Source organism: Mytilinidion resinicola (assembly GCF_010093595.1).
Source record: "Mytilinidion resinicola strain CBS 304.34 unplaced genomic scaffold BDZ99scaffold_1, whole genome shotgun sequence".
Taxonomy (NCBI): Eukaryota; Fungi; Ascomycota; class Dothideomycetes; order Mytilinidiales; family Mytilinidiaceae; genus Mytilinidion; species Mytilinidion resinicola.
Window position 1 is genome coordinate 1,140,173 of NW_022985437.1, and position 17,735 is coordinate 1,157,907.

Consider the following 17,735-nt stretch of genomic DNA (forward strand, 5'->3'; position numbering starts at 1 on the left):
AGCATCTTCACAAGGATCAGAAGAAGGAATTGGCCAGGGCTCGGTTTAACACCACGAGCGCTGGTGCTGCTGTGCAGGCCCAAAGGGAGAAGGAAATGATTGTTGTTTGGCAGCACTCAGAAACCTTTGAGAAAAAGGTACAACACCGCATGGCAATTGAATATTGGAAAGGCCTGGCACACAGATCAAAACACGCAGAACCGGCCTACAGCAATAGATACAAAGATAGCTTGTAATTTGATGGTGTTGTGCTCATTTGATTGTGGTGGCCGTGCCTCGGTGATCGCCGAAAAACAACAGACTTTTGCAACCGCGGAGGTATGACTTTCGCATGTCAGCTAAAGTAAGTCACCTCGGCTCTTGCCCACTCGTGGCTGCTAGGCATAAGCTCTATCCCAGTTCAAGCCCGGCTCCAAGGCTCTCAGTCCCTTGTTCAGTCTCTCTGAAGATGTACTGGTAGTGCCCTCAGTTACACGTCCACGGAATTGCAGTCCCACGATATCTAGCAAAGATTGTGGCTGTACACAAGACATGCAGTCGAAATACAGTAATCCGAGGCTCGGCAGGATTACGCTATTTACTCTAGCGTCTTGGCAGCAATGAGAACCTCATGCCATCGCTCACCCACGATGTGGACGCCCCAGTTCATCATTCGCCCGAGTATTCCCCCTTAATTAGAGTTTAGCTTACGAACTCAATGACATTTGTAGTCTCAGGTGCTCCGAGGTATAGCGTTTGCCACCACAGCCTGCATACACTTTCCTATTTGCGTCAAGTTCATATGTCTCACCACCGCGAAAATTTTCCTCAACAAATGCAGTCTCGCGGCTCATGTACAGTACAAGCTCAGACTCCAGGACCCGTTGAGATTACCATTTCGAAATGGATGGGACGGCCCGCGATAGTTGATATTGTGCGCCATGTTACCTCGTACCGTAGCCGTCCACGCAAGCAGCGATGCAATGCAATGTAATTTCTTGGTGTTACTATATCACCGAGATCATAACTTCTTCTTCACGTGCATGAATAGTCGCTTAGAGACCTGAACTTATTGAGATTGGTCGCCAAGGCGCTTTGCGAAGATTCAAGTTGAACTCCTGGTAGAATTAGTTACCTTGTTCCGGGGTTTGGGTATTATTAAACCAATCATTATATCTAGGGAGCGTGATTCGTTTAGATTTCATGGCGCGCATTCCCAAAAAAATCTAGGGCCACGTTTCATAAGAAACTAATAACCGTGGAATAAACCTCGCAAATTCCATAGTTCGGCATCAAAATCCACAATTGTACGTTCGTTGTTCCATAGACCTCGTCCAGTGGACACAGCGCGCAGGCTTCATCAACAGGAAAGTATTGATTCCATCATGGTTACTGCCGGATTACATTCCCCTTTGCCTCTGCTATCGCTACCCTCCTTGTCAGCACAGTTATCTCTAGCAATATCGTCCATGGTGTCTATCATATTTTCGTGATTATTGATTCTTGGTAGAGGATGGTTGCTCAAATAGACTCAAGTTGTCTTCCTAAGATCTCTAAAGGTGTATCTGATTGACAATCTCAATATCTTAATTCTCAATCACGCTCCCTTCGAAAATCAGTGTACCAAGGTTCCTACGTGGTTGGTGCCATGGTTGGTTGCATGATAAAACCCCCCCAATACGCCGCCTGTAATAGATGGAACCTTGGTAGAAGGATGAAATAATCATAGCGTCCAGCGGGCACCACGCGCTCTGATTATTACAGAGCTATAAGAAAAACCCCCTCGCGCTGCCAACCCAACTACTCGCAACACCACTCCAACTACTCGCAACTCAACCCCAACTACTTGCAACTCTACTCCGACTACTCGTAACATCCTCAACGCCTCCCTCTCAAGCATAATGGTCTCCTTCACGACTGCCGCCGTGGCCCTCCTTGCCGCCGCCACCACCGTCTCTGGTACCAAATTGGTACTCTTCGAGGACACTGATTGTAACTGGGAAGGAAAGCACCTGGAGCGCTTCTACAATGGCGAGGAGTGCATCAATTACCGACGTAAGCTATTCCATTGTTTGGCCAAGTGTCTGGGCACGTGGGTGTGCCCAGACTTATGGTCACATACAGTCTCTTCGTACCGCTGCTGACTTTTCAAAGCCGGGTATCGCAGCTTCACAATTCCAGAACTATACCACGGCTCCAAGTGCAGCGGTAAGCTCTCCCCAGCCCCCAGTATCAATCCCCCTCCCCCGCGTGACTAACTCTCCTTCCCACCTGTCTAGTCACCACCTACGTGGGCTGGAAATGCAAACCATCCAAGAGAGGAGCTGAAGGTATCGACAATGTGACATATACGACCGACCCGAAGCAGTCGAGGCTGGGCGGTAAGGGCGAGTGCCACACCGAGCCTGATGATGATGATGGCCTTGGTATGTACTCTCTGCGCTGGAAGTGCGAGCACGATAAAGATGCCGACATCAAGCATGGCGACGACGCGGAGCCGAAGGGGCACGATGAGAAGAAGAAGAAGAAGAAGAAGAAGAAGAAGAAGAAGAAGAAGAAGAAGAAGAAGAAGAAGAAAGGAAAGTCGCCGTCTTTGTACAACGACGACCCGCCACGCCCTCCGAAGGACACTCGCAAGCGCCGGGAGTTTGTGGCCTGAGCGAAGATAGGGGCAAGAGGCTCTCCGGTGACATGGGATGGGGATAGTCATGGTCTCCAGCACTACTCAGTATTCCAGATTCAGCTCTCCGACAAAAATTATTTCCTTGGTTTCTTAGAGATAGATCTACCAGTTTCCAACTGCTGGAGGTTATGCCGCATATGTAGATTCACAGTCTTTCGAATGTAACTCCCAACTTTTCTTACAGCAACCAATAAGAGGATGGCGAATGATTGCACGCGATGACTAACCTAATTCCGTGACATTCGTGGCATACCTGCACGCGTTGACTAGCAATAAAGCCCTCCCTATTAAGCACAAAACCCTCAGCCACCAGCTTGTAGGTCAGAAGCTTGCGAATTTCCCACATCTTCACCCCGATCGAAGCACCTCAACACGCCATCCCAAGCTCCAGCCACCATGAACATCACGCCTGATTCTCGCCCCAGCGACCATACCGTCCTGATTACCACACCAAATCACATTCCCTTTGCCAATAGCCCCGAGATCAGACCTCATGCTCGGCCCCAGTGGATTCCAGAATCTTGACACTTTTAAAAAAATTTCTTCAATACATTCTGTACTCCACACTCTTGATCGCCAAGACTTTCCTTTTCAGAGCAAAAGCGCAAATTGTATCTAGTCATGCCTAGCAACCAGTATTGAAGAAGCGCCAACCCCTTATACTCCCCCATAATGTTCCCCATATCCGACCTACACCTCAAAGACCCCTCCAGCCCCCGCCCTCACATCCACAACATCCACTCTCCACCCCTCAAACGCCTTCAACCCCCTCTTCACCTCCCTAACCCTCTCAATCCTCCTCCTACCCTCCTCCTCCTGCGCCTTCCGGAACGCCTCCTCATCAAACTCCATGTCATCATCCTCACTCAACAACCCCAGACTCTGCTTCCGCGGCTGCACGCCCTTAGCCGCCGACGACTCACGCCTCGGAGCCTGTCCCGTAAACGCACTAATCCCGCTACTAATCACGTCCTGGAAGCTACTCCCGACGCCCCTCCCCCTCGCCCGCTGCTGCTGCTGCTGCGGCGACTGGTCCCCCGACAGATCCACGTCCTGGAACCCCGCCGCGTCCGGATCCAGCGCGGGCTGCATCTCCCTCCTGCGCTCGCGCCACACGCCGCGCCTCAGCTCAAACACCTCCTCCTCCAGCTCCCGCACCATCGCCGCCATGCGCTCGCGCTCCTCGTCCACGAGCTCCAGCACGCCCCCGTCGTCGTCGTCCACGCCGCTGACCTCCGCCTTGCGCCGCCGCTGCGCCGCCTCGCGCAGCCGCGCGTTCTCGTTGCCCAGCCCCGTAAGCCGCGTGCGGCACTCGGCCAGCTCGCGCTCGGCGCGCTGGTGCTCGCGCGTGCGGGCCTGCGAGCGCACGTCCGACTCGCGGTGCAGCGTCGTCAGCGTTTCGACTTTGCGCTCGAGCAGCTCGGCGCGCTCCGCGGCCGCGGCCGCGTGGCGCGTCGCCGTCGCCAGCGAGGCGTCGAGCTGCGCGATGCGCGTCTCGGCGCTGCTGCGCGAGGAGCCCTCAGCCACGGCGCGCTCCGAGGCGCGCTCGAGGTTCTGCTTCAGGTCGGCGAGCTCTTGCGCGGAGGACGCGGCGGCGCTTTCGGCTTTGGCGAGGGCGGTGGAGAGGCCCGAGATTTGGGTTAGGTGGGCCGAGGTTGTGGATTGTGCGGCGGTGGCTTGCGCGTGCAGGTTTGAGATTTCGAGCTCGAGGGATTCGATGGTGGCGGCCTTGGAGGCGAGTTGAGCTGCTAGGTCGGTTGTGTCGGTGTATGACGGGGAGGACGTTGAAATGCGGCGGGCGTGCTTGGTGGTTTGCGTTTGGAGGTGGGCGTTTTGGCGTTGGAGAGATGCGAGTTCGGTTTTCTGTGGGTGGATGTCAGATTAGCAAGTTGTTTATATCTCCAGATCCAGATGCAACTAAGGCTTGTGTAGACTGGGTAGCCCTCTGAGCTCTGCTGTGACATACCAGCTTCTCCATTTCGTCACCCATCACGCCTACCCGATCCGCCTTATTCTTCAGCTCAGCAACCTCCCCACTCGCCTCCCGCAACTCTTCCAGTTCTTCTTCCGTTTTCTTCCAACGCCTCTCTGCATCTCCAGCCTCAGACTGCAAACGCTTGTTCTCCTTCTCCAGCTCCTCAATTCGCAAGGCCTGCTTCCGAAACACATCTCCCGCCGCGCCTGCTCCATCCACAGGACTCAGCGGTGGTAGTATCGGCGACGTCAAGGTATTGCGGCGAAAGGAATTAGACCTGAGTCGCGACTCGAGGGTAATGGAGGGCTTCGACGCGTGGGCGGACTTGGTGGTATCTGCCCCATCCTCGGTATCTTCCGTGGTCCCAGCGGCTTCAACACCGTCGGCGGCATCGTCAGGTTTCTCAGTGGAAGCAGAGGTAGCGGTGTCGTCGGTCTCAGGCTTGTCGTCCTTCTTCTTCGCGCCGCCCTTCTTGGCTTTCTGCTTCTTTATTTGCTCGTACTACATAGGAAACCGAGATCAGCATTATCTCAAGAGCTTAGTATTATTCCCAGAGTTGCGGATGGAGGGGTTGGGAGGGCCCAGAGCTGTTTTGGAGCTATACAAGAGGACAGACGATGGAGGTGGGGAGGTTTCACGCAAACACCATTGAGTTGAAGGACTGAAGCTGTACGTACGCGTTTCTTGGCCGCGGCGATCTTCTCGGCCTTCTCTTTGTCTTCGGCGTCAGTCATGGTGTGTAGTGGTGGGGTTCTGAGTTCGAGGAATTCGGTACGAGACTCGACCTCGCCCAGGTGAGGTGGAGCTTAATGCCAAGGTCACGTGCCTCCTGGCACGTGAATTAGGTTTCACAACGGCTGATTTACATTCCGTCGTCTCTAAAGGACATGAGTAGCTTGTCGCGTAATCCCACAGTTCAGTGGGCTATGCTCCAGAGACATCATAGGAAGAATTTACGCGCTATTCGTGTCCGAAGAACGAGCCAACATCACACGGCTAAGCAACATCACTCAATAAGACACTGTAAACACATCATAGAGTCAAAAGGACAGTTGTGCATTTGCCGTATCCATCCATAATCCCGCAAGCCCATCCATCCCGAGTCCATAGGCAAACTGCCTGATTCCATCCATCCATCCCAATCCCTATCGAAGCCGTATAGGCGATATCTCGCCTACCCTCGACATCGATATGCCAGAACCAAAAGCCGTAAAGAGAGAGAGGGAGATATAGGTATAAGCACCCTCCAGCCTTCAAAATGAAGAAAAGAGAGAGAAGAGAAGAGAAAAGCTTTCTACCACCACATAGCATCCCTCGTCTGTCAAAAAAAAAAGACCAACATTTTCGCCCTGTTTTGGTAGTAGGCCCAACGACCAGAATTTTCTTCGCTGGTTTTAAGAGTAGATCCTTCAAAACCAAGACGTCCGCCAGATCGGTGGTCCGCTCGCGAGCTAATGAAAGTCGCAGAGGCGGATGGGTAGATGCAGAAACAAAAGGGAAGGAAATCTGTCCCCGAGTCGGAGATTATGTGTTCGTACACTGATGCATGTACGCCGTGTTGCAAAGAGAGTCGAAACGAGTGATTGGGAAAGCCATGCGCCATTACAAAGGTTCATAGCCTCGCTAGCGCGAGAAAGGTTGTTGTTAAAAGGAAATATCCATCATGTCGTGCCATCAACATAGGCCGGTAGTTGGTCCGACCTCGCCGTCCGGTTATTAAAGTGAGTGAGAGGAGGAGTGAGGTATGGGTAATTGTATAGAGAGGTTTCCCAGGATGTTGAGGGTTCGCTTCAGTTTTGAGAGGATTCCCTGGGCTTCCAGAACTGCATCATCTTGCTCAATCGCTTGTGCTTTTTGACTTTAGGGTCCTTGGTTGTCGTCTCCATGTGTGCGGATTGCGGCCTATGCTCAATTGATAGCTTGCTTCTCTCGCCGAACGAAGAGCCCTGGATGAGTCTGGATAGACTGGCAATGCTAGAGCGCTTCCTACGTCGCTCAGAGACATCGCTTGGGATCGAGCTCATGGAACCCGTACGTTCGCTAGGGTTCCGAGGGCTCATAAGTGGGAATGTGTTATGAAGAGCGCTGGTCATTGTCGACCTGCTGCTTGTCAAGGAAGGAACGTCATCGACCGAAACCCGAAGTTCTGGCCCAGGCTCGCCAAAGTGTGCTGGATTCATCATTCGATAGTCGGTGATAGAAGACGAGGCAGTACCAAGACGTTGCGTGTCGAATGAGGTCTGGCTCGACCTAAAGTCGGGTGACGAGTAGGAGGAGTTCGTGAAAGTGTCTGGGGTCATGAGATTCTGGTGCGTGGTGAGAGGCAATGGTAGATGTAGTTGTCGATTCCGTTTGGCTTCATCTTCAGACATTGTAGGAGTGATAGTGGAGTCGGAAGAGCGAGTCAAAGATGAGGTTCGGGGCTCTTCATAATCCTCGACAACCTCAACAGGATCCGCTCCCATCGCAAGAGAAGAGTCCTGACGCTCGAATGGGACAGGAGTCTCCTCTCGAGAGTAGGAAACATCAGTGGGAGCAACATCTTCTACAGATGCTTGGGGGCAAGCCTTGTTTTCATGCTTGATACGGAGTCCGTCGTCGAAATTCCAGTTGATGGCGGAGCCACTGCTAACGTCATCTGTGTCAACAACTTGAATGCCGATGCTAGGCTCCTCCAATTCATCCTCGACTTCCTCGGTGACGATATCAATAGATGGCGTTGGCACTTCGGTCATCTCGGCGTCTTCTTCCTCCTCTTCTTCAAAAACATCTGCCATTGGTGAAGTTGTAGCGATGGCGGTAGCTCTGAATTCAAATGGAACAAGTTCAGGAGCACTCTCAGTTCGACGATGATTTTGCAGAATGCCTCCCGCACTGTGCATCGTCCGCCTGGCACCCGAGAACCCACGACTGTTGCCGCGTCCGTTGGGACCTATAGGTGTATTAAAAGGTCCCAGAGCAGCATCTAGGTCGATCACCGGGCTCAAGGCGTCCGAGTTCTGTCGTTTGAACTCTCTGGGTTTCCATGAGGCGATATCGGTCTCCAGCCTAGGTCTCTCAACTGACTCAGGTGGGGGAGAGACGATAGTGACAGTATTATCGACGTCAAAATTGGCACCGAAGTCCAGGTCCTCATATTCGTCTTCTACAGTCGCAGAAGGTTCTGGAGGGGGTGTAGGAACCCTGTTCTTGAACTTATGTCCATGGCGGGTTTTTCGAGAGATGATAGCATTAGCCCAAGACTTCACCTTTCGCGGTTTTCGTTGAGTCTTCCGGGAGGAGCCTTTGGGTTTTTCGGAAGACTCCACTTCTTCGTCGTGGTCTACAACTCGGTCCGGGGAAGCTGGAGGAGATTCCAGCGTATCTGCAGAAAGAGACGCATCGGAAGCACTCGCAGGATTCGCGGTTTCCAGATGCAGGGAGGAGTCACTACGACGTCCATGATCTAAGCGGAAGAAGCTTCGTCGCTTGGCTGGAATCCGTGGTGTGGTCATATGACTGCCAGAAGACCCCGGAGAGGTCGGCACAACTGCAGACATTGGGCGCTTACGGCTGAACAGGTCTCCACCGAAGGCGCTGTTCCTATGCTTGTTGTCAAGCACGGCACCTGCTGTGCTTGGTCGTGCGTCGTCCTCGAATGTGGTGTTCAGAGAAGGGCGGGCCATACGGGCAGTAGGTGGGCTGGCTGCTCCATTGCTGACAACGGATGAAAGGCTATTAGAGACTGAATGGCCACGAAGAGTTGATAGCGAACTCTCTGTCTCTGAGGAAATCGTCGATAGGGGACGAATGTACTCAACACGGTCAGAGAATCCTACTCGTGCCCTCGATGGTGGCCGTCGTGGGGATGAATCGGGACCATCAGAACCTTCCTGAAACAGAACATCGTCCTCCACGGCTGAAGAATGCAAGGATGGCTGAGATAGAGACTTGTTCACCGAGTGACTGAGGAACGGTTTCATTTCATTCTCCATTGGCGTCACAGGAGCGCTTCCAGCTCGTGTCGTGGCGTTGGCATCGGTCGGCTGGAGAATGGACGACAGGTCATGAGACGATATAGCACCTGAACGACGGTGGGCGTGACCACGGCGGCCTGCCGGAGGGCCAGGGCGGAGTGCAGCTGGTGGAGGCAGAACAGCTTCAGCCTTGGTTGGGCTGGAACTGAGAATGCTCACACCCCCAGACCTTGCGTCACCGCCAATGAACTCGCTCCCCCGTCGTCGATGTCCTATATTCCTAGAGGGAGTCGTGGGTGTTGTGGCAATAGGTGAGATGGGAGGTGTGATGGGCGCCGTCGCTACGGACTGGTCTGCTGCAGATGGATTGAAGCTGAAGTCTGGCAACGGCAGGGCACTGACAGACTTCTGGCGTAGCCCTCCAGCCGACCCTCGCCGTCCGGTAGGCATAGCCTGGAGCGACATTGGCCGTCTGGACGAAGTGGTCGAGTCGGTCGTGTCTGCGGGCGATGGTTGCGGAAAGACAAAGTCCGGATTGGCGATGAGCTCGATGGGACCCGAAGCAGAGGCGCCTCGCCGCTTGTAGAGCGGTGAGCCCATGCGGTCAGATTCAGAGGGCTGAGTAACGTGCTGTCGTGGCAGGGCAATCTGAGCCATTGTGGCCGACAGAGCAGTCGACGGCAGCCGCGCCGTCCTGCAGACGGAGTGCTATGAGATTAGGAGTGTGCTGCCAAGCCCGTAGCAGCGATTCGTTGTGCGCAGATGGAGAAATGCGAGCGGTGAAGTTGGAGGTCACGATCCAGGTACCGTGAGAAGGGGAAAGGTGGCTGGCGTGCAGTCGTGGCACATGTGCGAAGACGGGCCTAGACGCCACGAAGCAGCGCTTCAAGTATACAGAGCACAGTGGTATTAGCTAGACAGCGAGCAGTCAGCAGTCAGCAGTCTGCGGCGGGCGGGCGGTTGCGCGAGGATGCGGCAGAGGCTCTCACAATAGGGAGACGGCGACGGCCTGGGACGACAGGCTCGTAGGATGGGGGACTAAGGAATGACGGTGCTTAAGGAGCGGAACGGCGCAGATGCACGCGGGTGCAATGCTGGCCTGGAGGGTGCAGAGGGTGAGGGGGAGAGGAGGACGACGATGTGGTGAGAGAGAAGCGATGGTGTTGGAGAGTTGGGCCTTCGGCGTATTGGCTGGAGGACCCTAGGCTTCGTTTATCTCGCCAGGCGGCCAGGCGGCGGAAGGAGCTAGCCTGCGGCATGGATCAAAAGAGGAGAAGGCCCGCGCTGCGACAAATTTCGACGCTCAATCTCAACGGCCCGCTGCACCATCTTCATTTCGTCGCCCTGCGCACGCTGAGCATGAGACGGCACGCATTTCGCCGGCAACATGGCAACTGCAGCTCACGCGTGCCGAGGAGTCGTGCGCGGCAGAGCGCTCTCAGGGCTGCTCTCCACGATTGAGACGACACGGCACACGCTTTGAACGATAGCGGAATCGGCCCAGCGTGACCGGCTGCAGGGCGCCTCCAGGGCGTCGGCGAATCAGCGCGCGTCGTCATACGGCTGCAAACCGGCCGGCGCACTCGGCACGGGCGCATCGAGGCTGGAACGGGGGCAGCGCAGACCCAGGAAGCCCGAAGAGGCGACGCGGCAGCCTCACCGAGTGCACGGGGCCAGGAGTTCATCCCGAAGCGGGCGGGCGACGTGCAGGACGAGCAGAGGACGCCGGGCTCCACAGCACAGCATTGAGCAATCTCGCCGTGGAGGAGACGGCTGCACCAGGCACAGGAATCTACGACGCTGATTTCCGCAGGCAGATTAGGCCCTCGTCACGGCTCTATCATTGGGCGCGAAGTGCGGCAGTCCTCAGCGCTCGGTGCAGCCAGCGGCGCGTCATGCAGGGGGAACCAGCACCGCCAAGGCCTGGGCGACGGAAGATCTGGGCAGAGCAAGAGGCCCGCCGCACAGCCGTGTTGAGCAGCGACGCCCGCGGCCCTGAGCTGAGCAGTGCGCGCCGTTTCACCTCTCCCCAGCGCCCAGCGCCCTGCGCCAAACCCTGCGCCTTAAAATAGCCAGCGACGCCCGGGACTGCCCTATCTCCACTGCGTTTGTTTACTGCTCACCACCGTCTGTCCTGCTTGCGTCGGTCCTTCACGTGCCGCCACACCGCTGTTCGTTGTGATGATGCTGTCCTGGTGGGTGTCGTGGGTCGAGCGATTCATCCCGTATGGGCCTCAATTCGCCTCAGATTGGGACCGCCATCTCACTCTCCACCCGCTCTCCACCCGCACGTCACTGCACCGTGTTCCCCGTGCGACGCCTCCAGCCACGGCTCCTACTGTAGCTCCGCTGCCGTGACCCCGACGGCGCCATTGCCTCTCGTGCTCTTTCTTTTTGCTCCAGCCCACTTCAGACGCACCCAGTGCTCCCCGCAGCTGTCAAGGGCTAGAGCATGCAGGTCATAGCGATCTGGCATGCCTCGTGACGGTGGGTCCATTGAGGCGTGCTGGCAGGCTGCTCGAGCCCTGCTCCTCGGCGCAGCCCTCCTGATTGGCATTCAGGGGTGCCACAAACCTAGCCTGAGTCTCCATCCTCAAACCGCCAAAGCCATCATCTCTCGCCTTGCCACGGCGGCCTCGACTGTGCAACACGCCGCAGAGGCACGCTGCGTCGTACAGGGAGAGTCTCCGCAAGTGTCCGAGATAGCCGCGACGAGCTGTCCGATCTGTCCGGCTGTGGGGAGGGCGCGCCAGGCCGTGTTCAGGCACCGCATGCTTCCTTTTGGCAGGTCGGTTGGCAGAGACTTGCAGAATGCTAGCCCACGCCTCCAAGTGCCCTTACAGACCTGCCACATCGAGATCTACAAACCCTCTACCTGTCTGCTGGGCGCCTTTATGGCCTTCTTGGCCTTCTCTACGTACCACGCAAGCCGCTGGATCAGCCTGGCGGCTTCTCCGGATCCCTCCTCTGGCGAGAACTCCTCACTTCAGGCCTCTAATTGGCCTACCCAGCCACACCTATAACGCCCTACGGAGCTGACAGGAAGCCGGCAGTGGTCAACAGCATCTCGCACTGCTCGATTCGCCGCCCCTGAGCTCTTTCGCAATGCGAGATCAGCAAGCCTTGGGCCGTCCCAGGACTGGATTCCCGGGCTCGCGTTGTGCGAACCTGTGGCTTGATCCCGTTAATTGTCAATTTGGACGGGTGGCTGCCCACATCCAGGGACCATTCGTGCCTCCATGTCCAAACGAGGCTTGAGACAGGGCTTGGAGATCTCCCGCAAGAGCTGTCTGCTGCTGGATCGCCGTCGATGGAGGCATTACTGTGCGCCTCCAATAGTACGGAGGGCCACCTCCCGTATCTACCTAATTTGTCCAGTGCGCAAAAAACCAGCATTCGTTCGTACGAGTAGTATTTCTCAATGCAACAAATACGACAGAAAGCAAGGCCCTCAACTAAGTAGTGGCGCCAAGCCATAGCATTCTGCATGTCAGACCCGTCTTTCCACTGCCTCCACTTCCCTCACATCTTTCCCCCACCACCAGAAAGCCCTCACACACCCGCATCGCCCTCGAACTGAAACACACACCCCCCGGATCTGAACCCGCGATCCCGCAGCGGCGTTCCCGTTGGCTTCCTGAGCGTGGCTTCCTTGCAGCAAGCTGAAACCGCGGCGTGGGGGTTGCCTGTACTTCCATATGCAAAAGACGAATTCTCACCTCACACACATCTCACCATTTTCAACGAATAAACACGCCCGCCAACCCTCCGTCGCAAGAAACCCCAATAAGCACTACGTTCATATGTATCTCCACTCCAAAAGGTACGTACGTACGCTGCAGTGGCGAAGCTGAGCCTGCCACACACGCGCGGCCCGGGGTCGCCTATCAGATCAGGCACCCCTGTACCTGCGTACTCGGCTGCTTTGGGCCGCCGCCGCTGCTTAACTCAGCTCCCCTATACTGACGACCAGGCCCCGGGTTTGGGGTCACGCATCATCTCACCATCCATAACCCGTATTTGCTCGACTGACAGCCTCGCAACATGGCTGTCTTTTCGGATGGAAGCCGAGAGAGACACGTGGGTGGCTGTGTTTGTTGTTGTTGATGACGAGACAGGGTTGGCGCGGGTTTTCAATAGTGCTGGCGATCTGGAGAGTCAGTTTGGTATGTATTGTACATATATAGGTGGGCCTGGGCTATATTTACGAAGTACGTGCTGTGGTATGATGTCGGCCGATGGGTGAGTTGGCCTGATGGAGGACCGTGGGAATAGGGAGCCCCGGGCGGGCTGTAGGGCGATTCGGGAGGATGTCGAGGGGGATCCTGGTGCAAGTGCCTTGCGGCTTGGCAGGGGAGGGCTGGATTCGGGTTGTGAGATATTGGCGATCTGGGAGGAGATGTTGGTGGTGTGCATGGGATATAGCATGTAGGTTTATGAGGTAGGGTTTTGATGCATGGGTGAGTTTGAGTGATGTTCTCTTTCACGTTATGTTCCTAAAAACTCAATTCGATTCAACTCGATCTATCTCATCTCATATATATCAAAAAGGCGAACGGGCATTGCTCGGACATCATATGTTTGGGCGTAGATTTCTGCTATCAATTTCACGTATCATCTAAGCATTTATCAATATGCTGAGGTCCCTTAAGCAAATGCAAGGCTAGGCGATCATAATCGCTGAGAGCTGTCTTGATCACGCGGTTTAGAATGTTATGTCCTACGTATAATCTTGAAGACGCGTCAGAGTGCCTGTGCCTAGGGTACTGTCCAGGTACCGTAGGGTCACTTCCATAATATCCCAGGTCTTTCAATTGTTTTGCATCATGTTCAGAGCAGGCATTTGAGAGGTAACAAGTACTGCAATGGCTCATCACGATCTACGTACGCCTAATAGCCATTATCTGAAGTAGCATGCTAAGTTTACTGACTTTTCAAGAAAATTACCTCTGGAAGAAACACAATACATCGAAAAACTTCGAGTAAGTGGCAAGCAAGCGAACATAGACCTATGTCGAAATAGTGTAGCCTTTACCCTTGGGGTATCGCTTTTGATGAAGGAGGTTTTAAGGGTAGTGGGACTTGTTTTTTAGTCTATCTGCTTGAACTCCGTGAGTCCTTCTGGGGATCAGGTGTAGCATTGCTGCTACGCGTCAAACTTTTGATGTAAGTCCAGCATGAATCACGCTCTAAAGCCATGAAGCTAGCAACATCTCTCAGTGTCGTTCTGGACCAGCTTTTCATTCCATTCGCTCAATCTAACCGCCGCTGTCGATGCTCCGGCATCTCCTAGGAATGCCCCAAGGGTCAGGTCGGGTGCTCTGACGTCTATCACCAAAAATTCCTATTTCCGTCGCGGTTGCAGTCCTTCGGTTAGGTTAGGTTTCAGTTTCTGACTTTGGACGGCTTACGAGTACTTACGCAGCGTCGCGGCAGATCGAACCACCACAATTTCTTTCTGTCTTTCTTCCTCCAAATGTGATAATGGCAATCCCATGAGTCGATAGTTTCCTTTATAAGACCCGAGCAGCTCCAGCTCGCCTCAGGTGAGTACTCCAGATCAGAATCCCCAGTGTTTGCTTGGTAGGCTTCACATTTGGAGTGCGTCCATTGCCCTGAGTGATGCCATGGTTTGCACTCGGAAATGCAATCTACCGTGCACTCCTGGATCTCTTCTAAGCAGTCTGACCAGCAATGGTCGCCAGTAGCCTGTTTCCACAGTGATGGGGGCCCGGGCAAGTCCTTGCCTCCCGCTCCTACACCCTTCACGATGACCAAAACATTGCCAAGGTTTTTTTTCTTCCGATCCCGCATGCATGCGACTACAACTTCCAGTACCTTGAGTTCTGGTTTGGTTTCAGGACATCTGTCGGAAGTATGTTCAAGAATTCCGTAGCTATGCGCAGGCCAGTCCAATCCAGCAAAGTCGATAGTCAGCTGAGAGAGGGCAGGCATCGTGAGAATGAACTTAAGCTTGTTCACCCAAGTAGCGAACAACCACAGCGCCCTCTCCATAACAATGCCGTCCGAGGTGAAGCAGACTCGTGCGTATTTCGTCAGAAGGTCGGCATCTCTGTCGCGAAGATAGTCCAGCTCAACGTCCTCCACTTGAACGGATTTGGACCCTATTCCTAATCGTGCATCGCTATCTAATGTCGTGGGGCCATCATATCGCGAGAGCGGCAAGATCAATTTCCGGATCATTGCGAAATCAGTAGACTTGATGACTCGATGGAGGTCATAGAGCGACTGTCCCTTTCCACCGGTCCAACTAGATGGCTTGAAGGTGTTGTACTTGTAGAACACTTCTTCCGCTTCGGATTTGATTTGCTTGTTGGCTCGTAGAAAACTCCACCGGTCCGCGTCTTCTTTAATGCCCCACGGCCACCTATCAGAAGCTGGCTTCCAAGCGCGGACGTTGGCAATATCGTCCCAAATTATAATCCTATTACTCTCTTCGGGCACTAACACGAGAACGTAGACCTCATCCCGGAGTTCGCGCGGAAGACTGAGAAATCCTGCTGGCTGGCGTCCCGAGCTGAGGGCTGCATAGGTTTTGGGTGTCGAGTCGGCCACGTCTCTCAGAAGCTGCTTGAGATCCAAAGCGACGACTTTGAGATCGGTGTTGGCATCTGGCTGGAGATATCGAAGGGCTAGGGTGCGCGCCTGAGTCAGGGTCTCGACAAGATGCTCGAGATCCGCCATGCTGGACGATGATCCGGCGTTGGTGGTTTGATCGGAGTCATTCTGGTACGCGGAGCTATCATCGAGCTGTATATTCGGAGTTATTCGAGAGTGTAGCGGGAAAGGGAGTTCACCTACAGCAGATCTTCCAAAGATCACATCTCCATCTCGCCTGGCAGCGCCGTTGCGCCGGTGCCAGGTTCGGCCATGATTGTGGTGGGCCGAGGAAGAAGGTTGGTGAATGGAGTTGAAGCTGGCGCGAAGGACTTCACTGCAGAGGTGAGGTTTTAGCACGGGCCTCCAGACCAAAGACGAAGCTCCAACGGTCTTTGGATTTGGTCCATCGCGTACAGAGCAAGCATTTCAAAATTAGGGGTATCTCTATTTAGTCTACACGGACAACGATTATCATGATACCGGTATACCTAACTGCCATCGTCTGAGGTAGCACGGGGAGGTTACTGATGGTGACAATGACCTTTATAAGTTGACCGCATCGAACAACTTCACGCAGTGGCAGGCGAATGAACACAGACATATGACGAAGTCGTGTAATCTAATTGTCGGGGCGCTATGGTCCCCGCTCGGGCACGAAAATATACCCTAAGATACAGCAACATGTCTACAAGCTCCGAAAGCAGCTTATGGGAGCCCTCGAAAGTAAGAGCCCTTCCTACTCGGGGACGCAGATACATTCCCTAGGGGTATCAGAGATACGAGGTTCGTTGACCCAGAACATACTCCCGGTTTGTATAATTTTCTTACAGCCCCACTGCTCATCGGGATTGTATCTAGCATTGCAGTCCGCGGTGCTCGCCTGGTAAGTCAAGACTCTCACATGGTGCTCATATAACCCAGAGTCAAAGTCGAGTCGCGGTAGACAGGCTTGACTGCAGGAAGTCAGACAGAATTCCCCACGAATGTTCGTAAGGATTCTAAGCTCATGCTTCGCGGCATAAACACCTTTCCACAACTCGGGATATCTGACGAAATTGTTAGATCGCCATAGTGTAGTCTTTAGTGTGACATTAACATTGCGGAGCTTGCTCTTTTTCCTATCCCGCATCCGAGTGGCCACGGCTTCTATAACTGCGAACTCTGCATTTGTCTCAGGGCAGTCGTTCAGTTTACCGAAGATCCTGTTGTTACGGTGATCGGCCCACCCAACGTGAGACGTGTCGATGGTCAGTTCGCGCAAGCCGGCATCTTGAACACATGGTCGAGTTTGTTCACCCAGATGGTGAAGAGCCAGAGATTCCTGTTCACGATAGCGCCATCCTTGGTAGAACAACTCCGCCCATATTTTTTCAGATACTTGGGATCCTTCTCTTGTATGTATTCCAATTCGTCTTCCATTTCGTCTAGTTCCCAACAGACCGGCTCGATCGAGGCATTTGGATCGGAGCCTGAGTCGGATTCGGAGTCAGAGCCGAATTCGGATACCGCATCGCCCTGCAGCATAGGCTCGTCGAGGTATGAGAGTGTCAGCTCAAGCTTTCGTATCGTTGCAAACGCGGTTGGCGAGACGATGCGATGGAAGTCCTCTAGCGATAGCTTTTGGGGATACCCCTTGCTACAGCGACGCGGCAGGACGAATTTGGTGTACTTGTAGAAGACCTCCTCCGCTTCGGCTTTGATCTGCTTGGTGGTGCGCAGAAGACTCATCTGATTCATCCTCTGCTCATACTGCTTCTTGGTGTATCGAATGAAGTGATGTTTCGGGCGCAGATACGAGATAGGTTCGATACGGTGAACCAGTAATCTTTTTCATCGCCGCTCTTGCTATCGTCCGGAACCAATGCCAAGGGGATGCCCAGTAGTGTGGGATGTTCACACGTGGCTACTCGCTCTTCGATCTTCGTGGGAATCAATGCCAAGATGTAGATCTCGTCGCGCAGCTCCCGGGGAAGGGAAAGAAACGTTGTGGGCTCGCGCTGCGGAAGTTGAATTCCAGAAAAGCTGGAGGTCAGCTTAACAGCTTTTTTAAGAAGCTCTCTGAGCTGCTCGCCAGTGGTTTGATAATCGTAGATAGTAGAGGGATCGAGGAAGTTCTGCGTGAGATTGCGCGCCTGATTGATTATATCGTCGAGTTCCTGACAGGGTTCTACGTCGTGCGACGTCGTTTTATTCTTCTTGCGCGGTTGATCCAGGTCCTCTGCCGTGGTGGGGCGACGGCGGGGCATCTTCTATATGAATGAGCCCTACAATCTTACAGGACGGAAATAGGTTGACCTACAGCAAGCCTTCCACATGTTGCTCTGTCCACTGCGTCTAGCAGCGCCGTTGCGCTAGTGTGGGGTCGGCCATAGTCATGATTACAGTTATGGTAGTGGGTAGATCAAGTGGGGTGCATTGTCGAATCGCGGGGTGTCGTATGAGAAACTAATTTCAAGATATGATGTCATGGGTAGGCACGAAGGTTCTCACTCCTTAACAAAGCATTCACCATGCATCAAAG

General features: G+C 54.1%; 6 protein-coding genes across 6 annotated transcripts; 3 read left to right on the forward strand and 3 right to left on the reverse strand.

Annotated features, from left to right (window-relative positions):
* The first annotated feature begins 2,116 nt into the window (after positions 1 to 2,116).
* BDZ99DRAFT_456934 (uncharacterized protein) lies at positions 2,117 to 2,853 on the forward strand. Its single transcript, XM_033718570.1, has one exon. The coding sequence runs from the start codon at positions 2,408 to 2,410 to the stop codon at positions 2,636 to 2,638; it is 231 nt and encodes a 76-aa protein (XP_033584133.1). The 5' UTR covers positions 2,117 to 2,407; the 3' UTR covers positions 2,639 to 2,853.
* Positions 2,854 to 3,352: 499 nt separating this feature from the next.
* On the reverse strand, positions 3,353 to 5,391 carry BDZ99DRAFT_504994 (uncharacterized protein; the record flags this gene model as incomplete). Its single annotated transcript, XM_033724076.1, has 3 exons — positions 5,315 to 5,391; positions 4,629 to 5,138; positions 3,353 to 4,525 (listed from the first exon to the last, which is right to left on the reverse strand). Exons 1-3 carry the CDS (start codon positions 5,369 to 5,371, stop codon positions 3,353 to 3,355), a joined length of 1,740 nt encoding a protein of 579 aa, XP_033584134.1. The 5' UTR covers positions 5,372 to 5,391.
* Positions 5,392 to 6,303: 912 nt separating this feature from the next.
* BDZ99DRAFT_10423 (uncharacterized protein) lies at positions 6,304 to 9,449 on the reverse strand. Its single transcript, XM_033712343.1, has one exon. It carries the CDS (start codon positions 9,248 to 9,250, stop codon positions 6,428 to 6,430), a length of 2,823 nt encoding a protein of 940 aa, XP_033584135.1. The 5' UTR covers positions 9,251 to 9,449; the 3' UTR covers positions 6,304 to 6,427.
* Positions 9,450 to 9,980: 531 nt separating this feature from the next.
* BDZ99DRAFT_470216 (uncharacterized protein) lies at positions 9,981 to 10,665 on the forward strand (the record flags this gene model as incomplete). The annotated part of the gene is made up of 2 exons (XM_033721617.1): positions 9,981 to 10,013; positions 10,084 to 10,665. 2 exons carry the CDS (start codon positions 9,981 to 9,983, stop codon positions 10,663 to 10,665), a joined length of 615 nt encoding a protein of 204 aa, XP_033584136.1.
* Positions 10,666 to 10,796: 131 nt separating this feature from the next.
* Positions 10,797 to 11,832, forward strand: BDZ99DRAFT_10449 (uncharacterized protein). Its single transcript, XM_033712345.1, has one exon. The coding sequence runs from the start codon at positions 11,068 to 11,070 to the stop codon at positions 11,614 to 11,616; it is 549 nt and encodes a 182-aa protein (XP_033584137.1). The 5' UTR covers positions 10,797 to 11,067; the 3' UTR covers positions 11,617 to 11,832.
* A 1,960-nt stretch (positions 11,833 to 13,792) lies between these two features.
* On the reverse strand, positions 13,793 to 14,874 carry BDZ99DRAFT_10465 (uncharacterized protein). Its single transcript, XM_033712347.1, has one exon. The coding sequence runs from the start codon at positions 14,795 to 14,797 to the stop codon at positions 13,979 to 13,981; it is 819 nt and encodes a 272-aa protein (XP_033584138.1). The 5' UTR covers positions 14,798 to 14,874; the 3' UTR covers positions 13,793 to 13,978.
* Positions 14,875 to 17,735: the final 2,861 nt, after the last annotated feature.

Bases quoted from the DNA above. Each gene is read 5' to 3' on its own strand.
- BDZ99DRAFT_456934 (XM_033718570.1), top strand. From the start codon at position 2,408: ATGTACTCTCTGCGCTGGAAGTGCGAGCACGATAAAGATGCCGACATC.
- BDZ99DRAFT_10423 (XM_033712343.1), bottom strand. From the start codon at position 9,250: ATGGCTCAGATTGCCCTGCCACGACAGCACGTTACTCAGCCCTCTGAA.
- BDZ99DRAFT_10449 (XM_033712345.1), top strand. From the start codon at position 11,068: ATGCCTCGTGACGGTGGGTCCATTGAGGCGTGCTGGCAGGCTGCTCGA.
- BDZ99DRAFT_10465 (XM_033712347.1), bottom strand. From the start codon at position 14,797: ATGATCCGGAAATTGATCTTGCCGCTCTCGCGATATGATGGCCCCACG.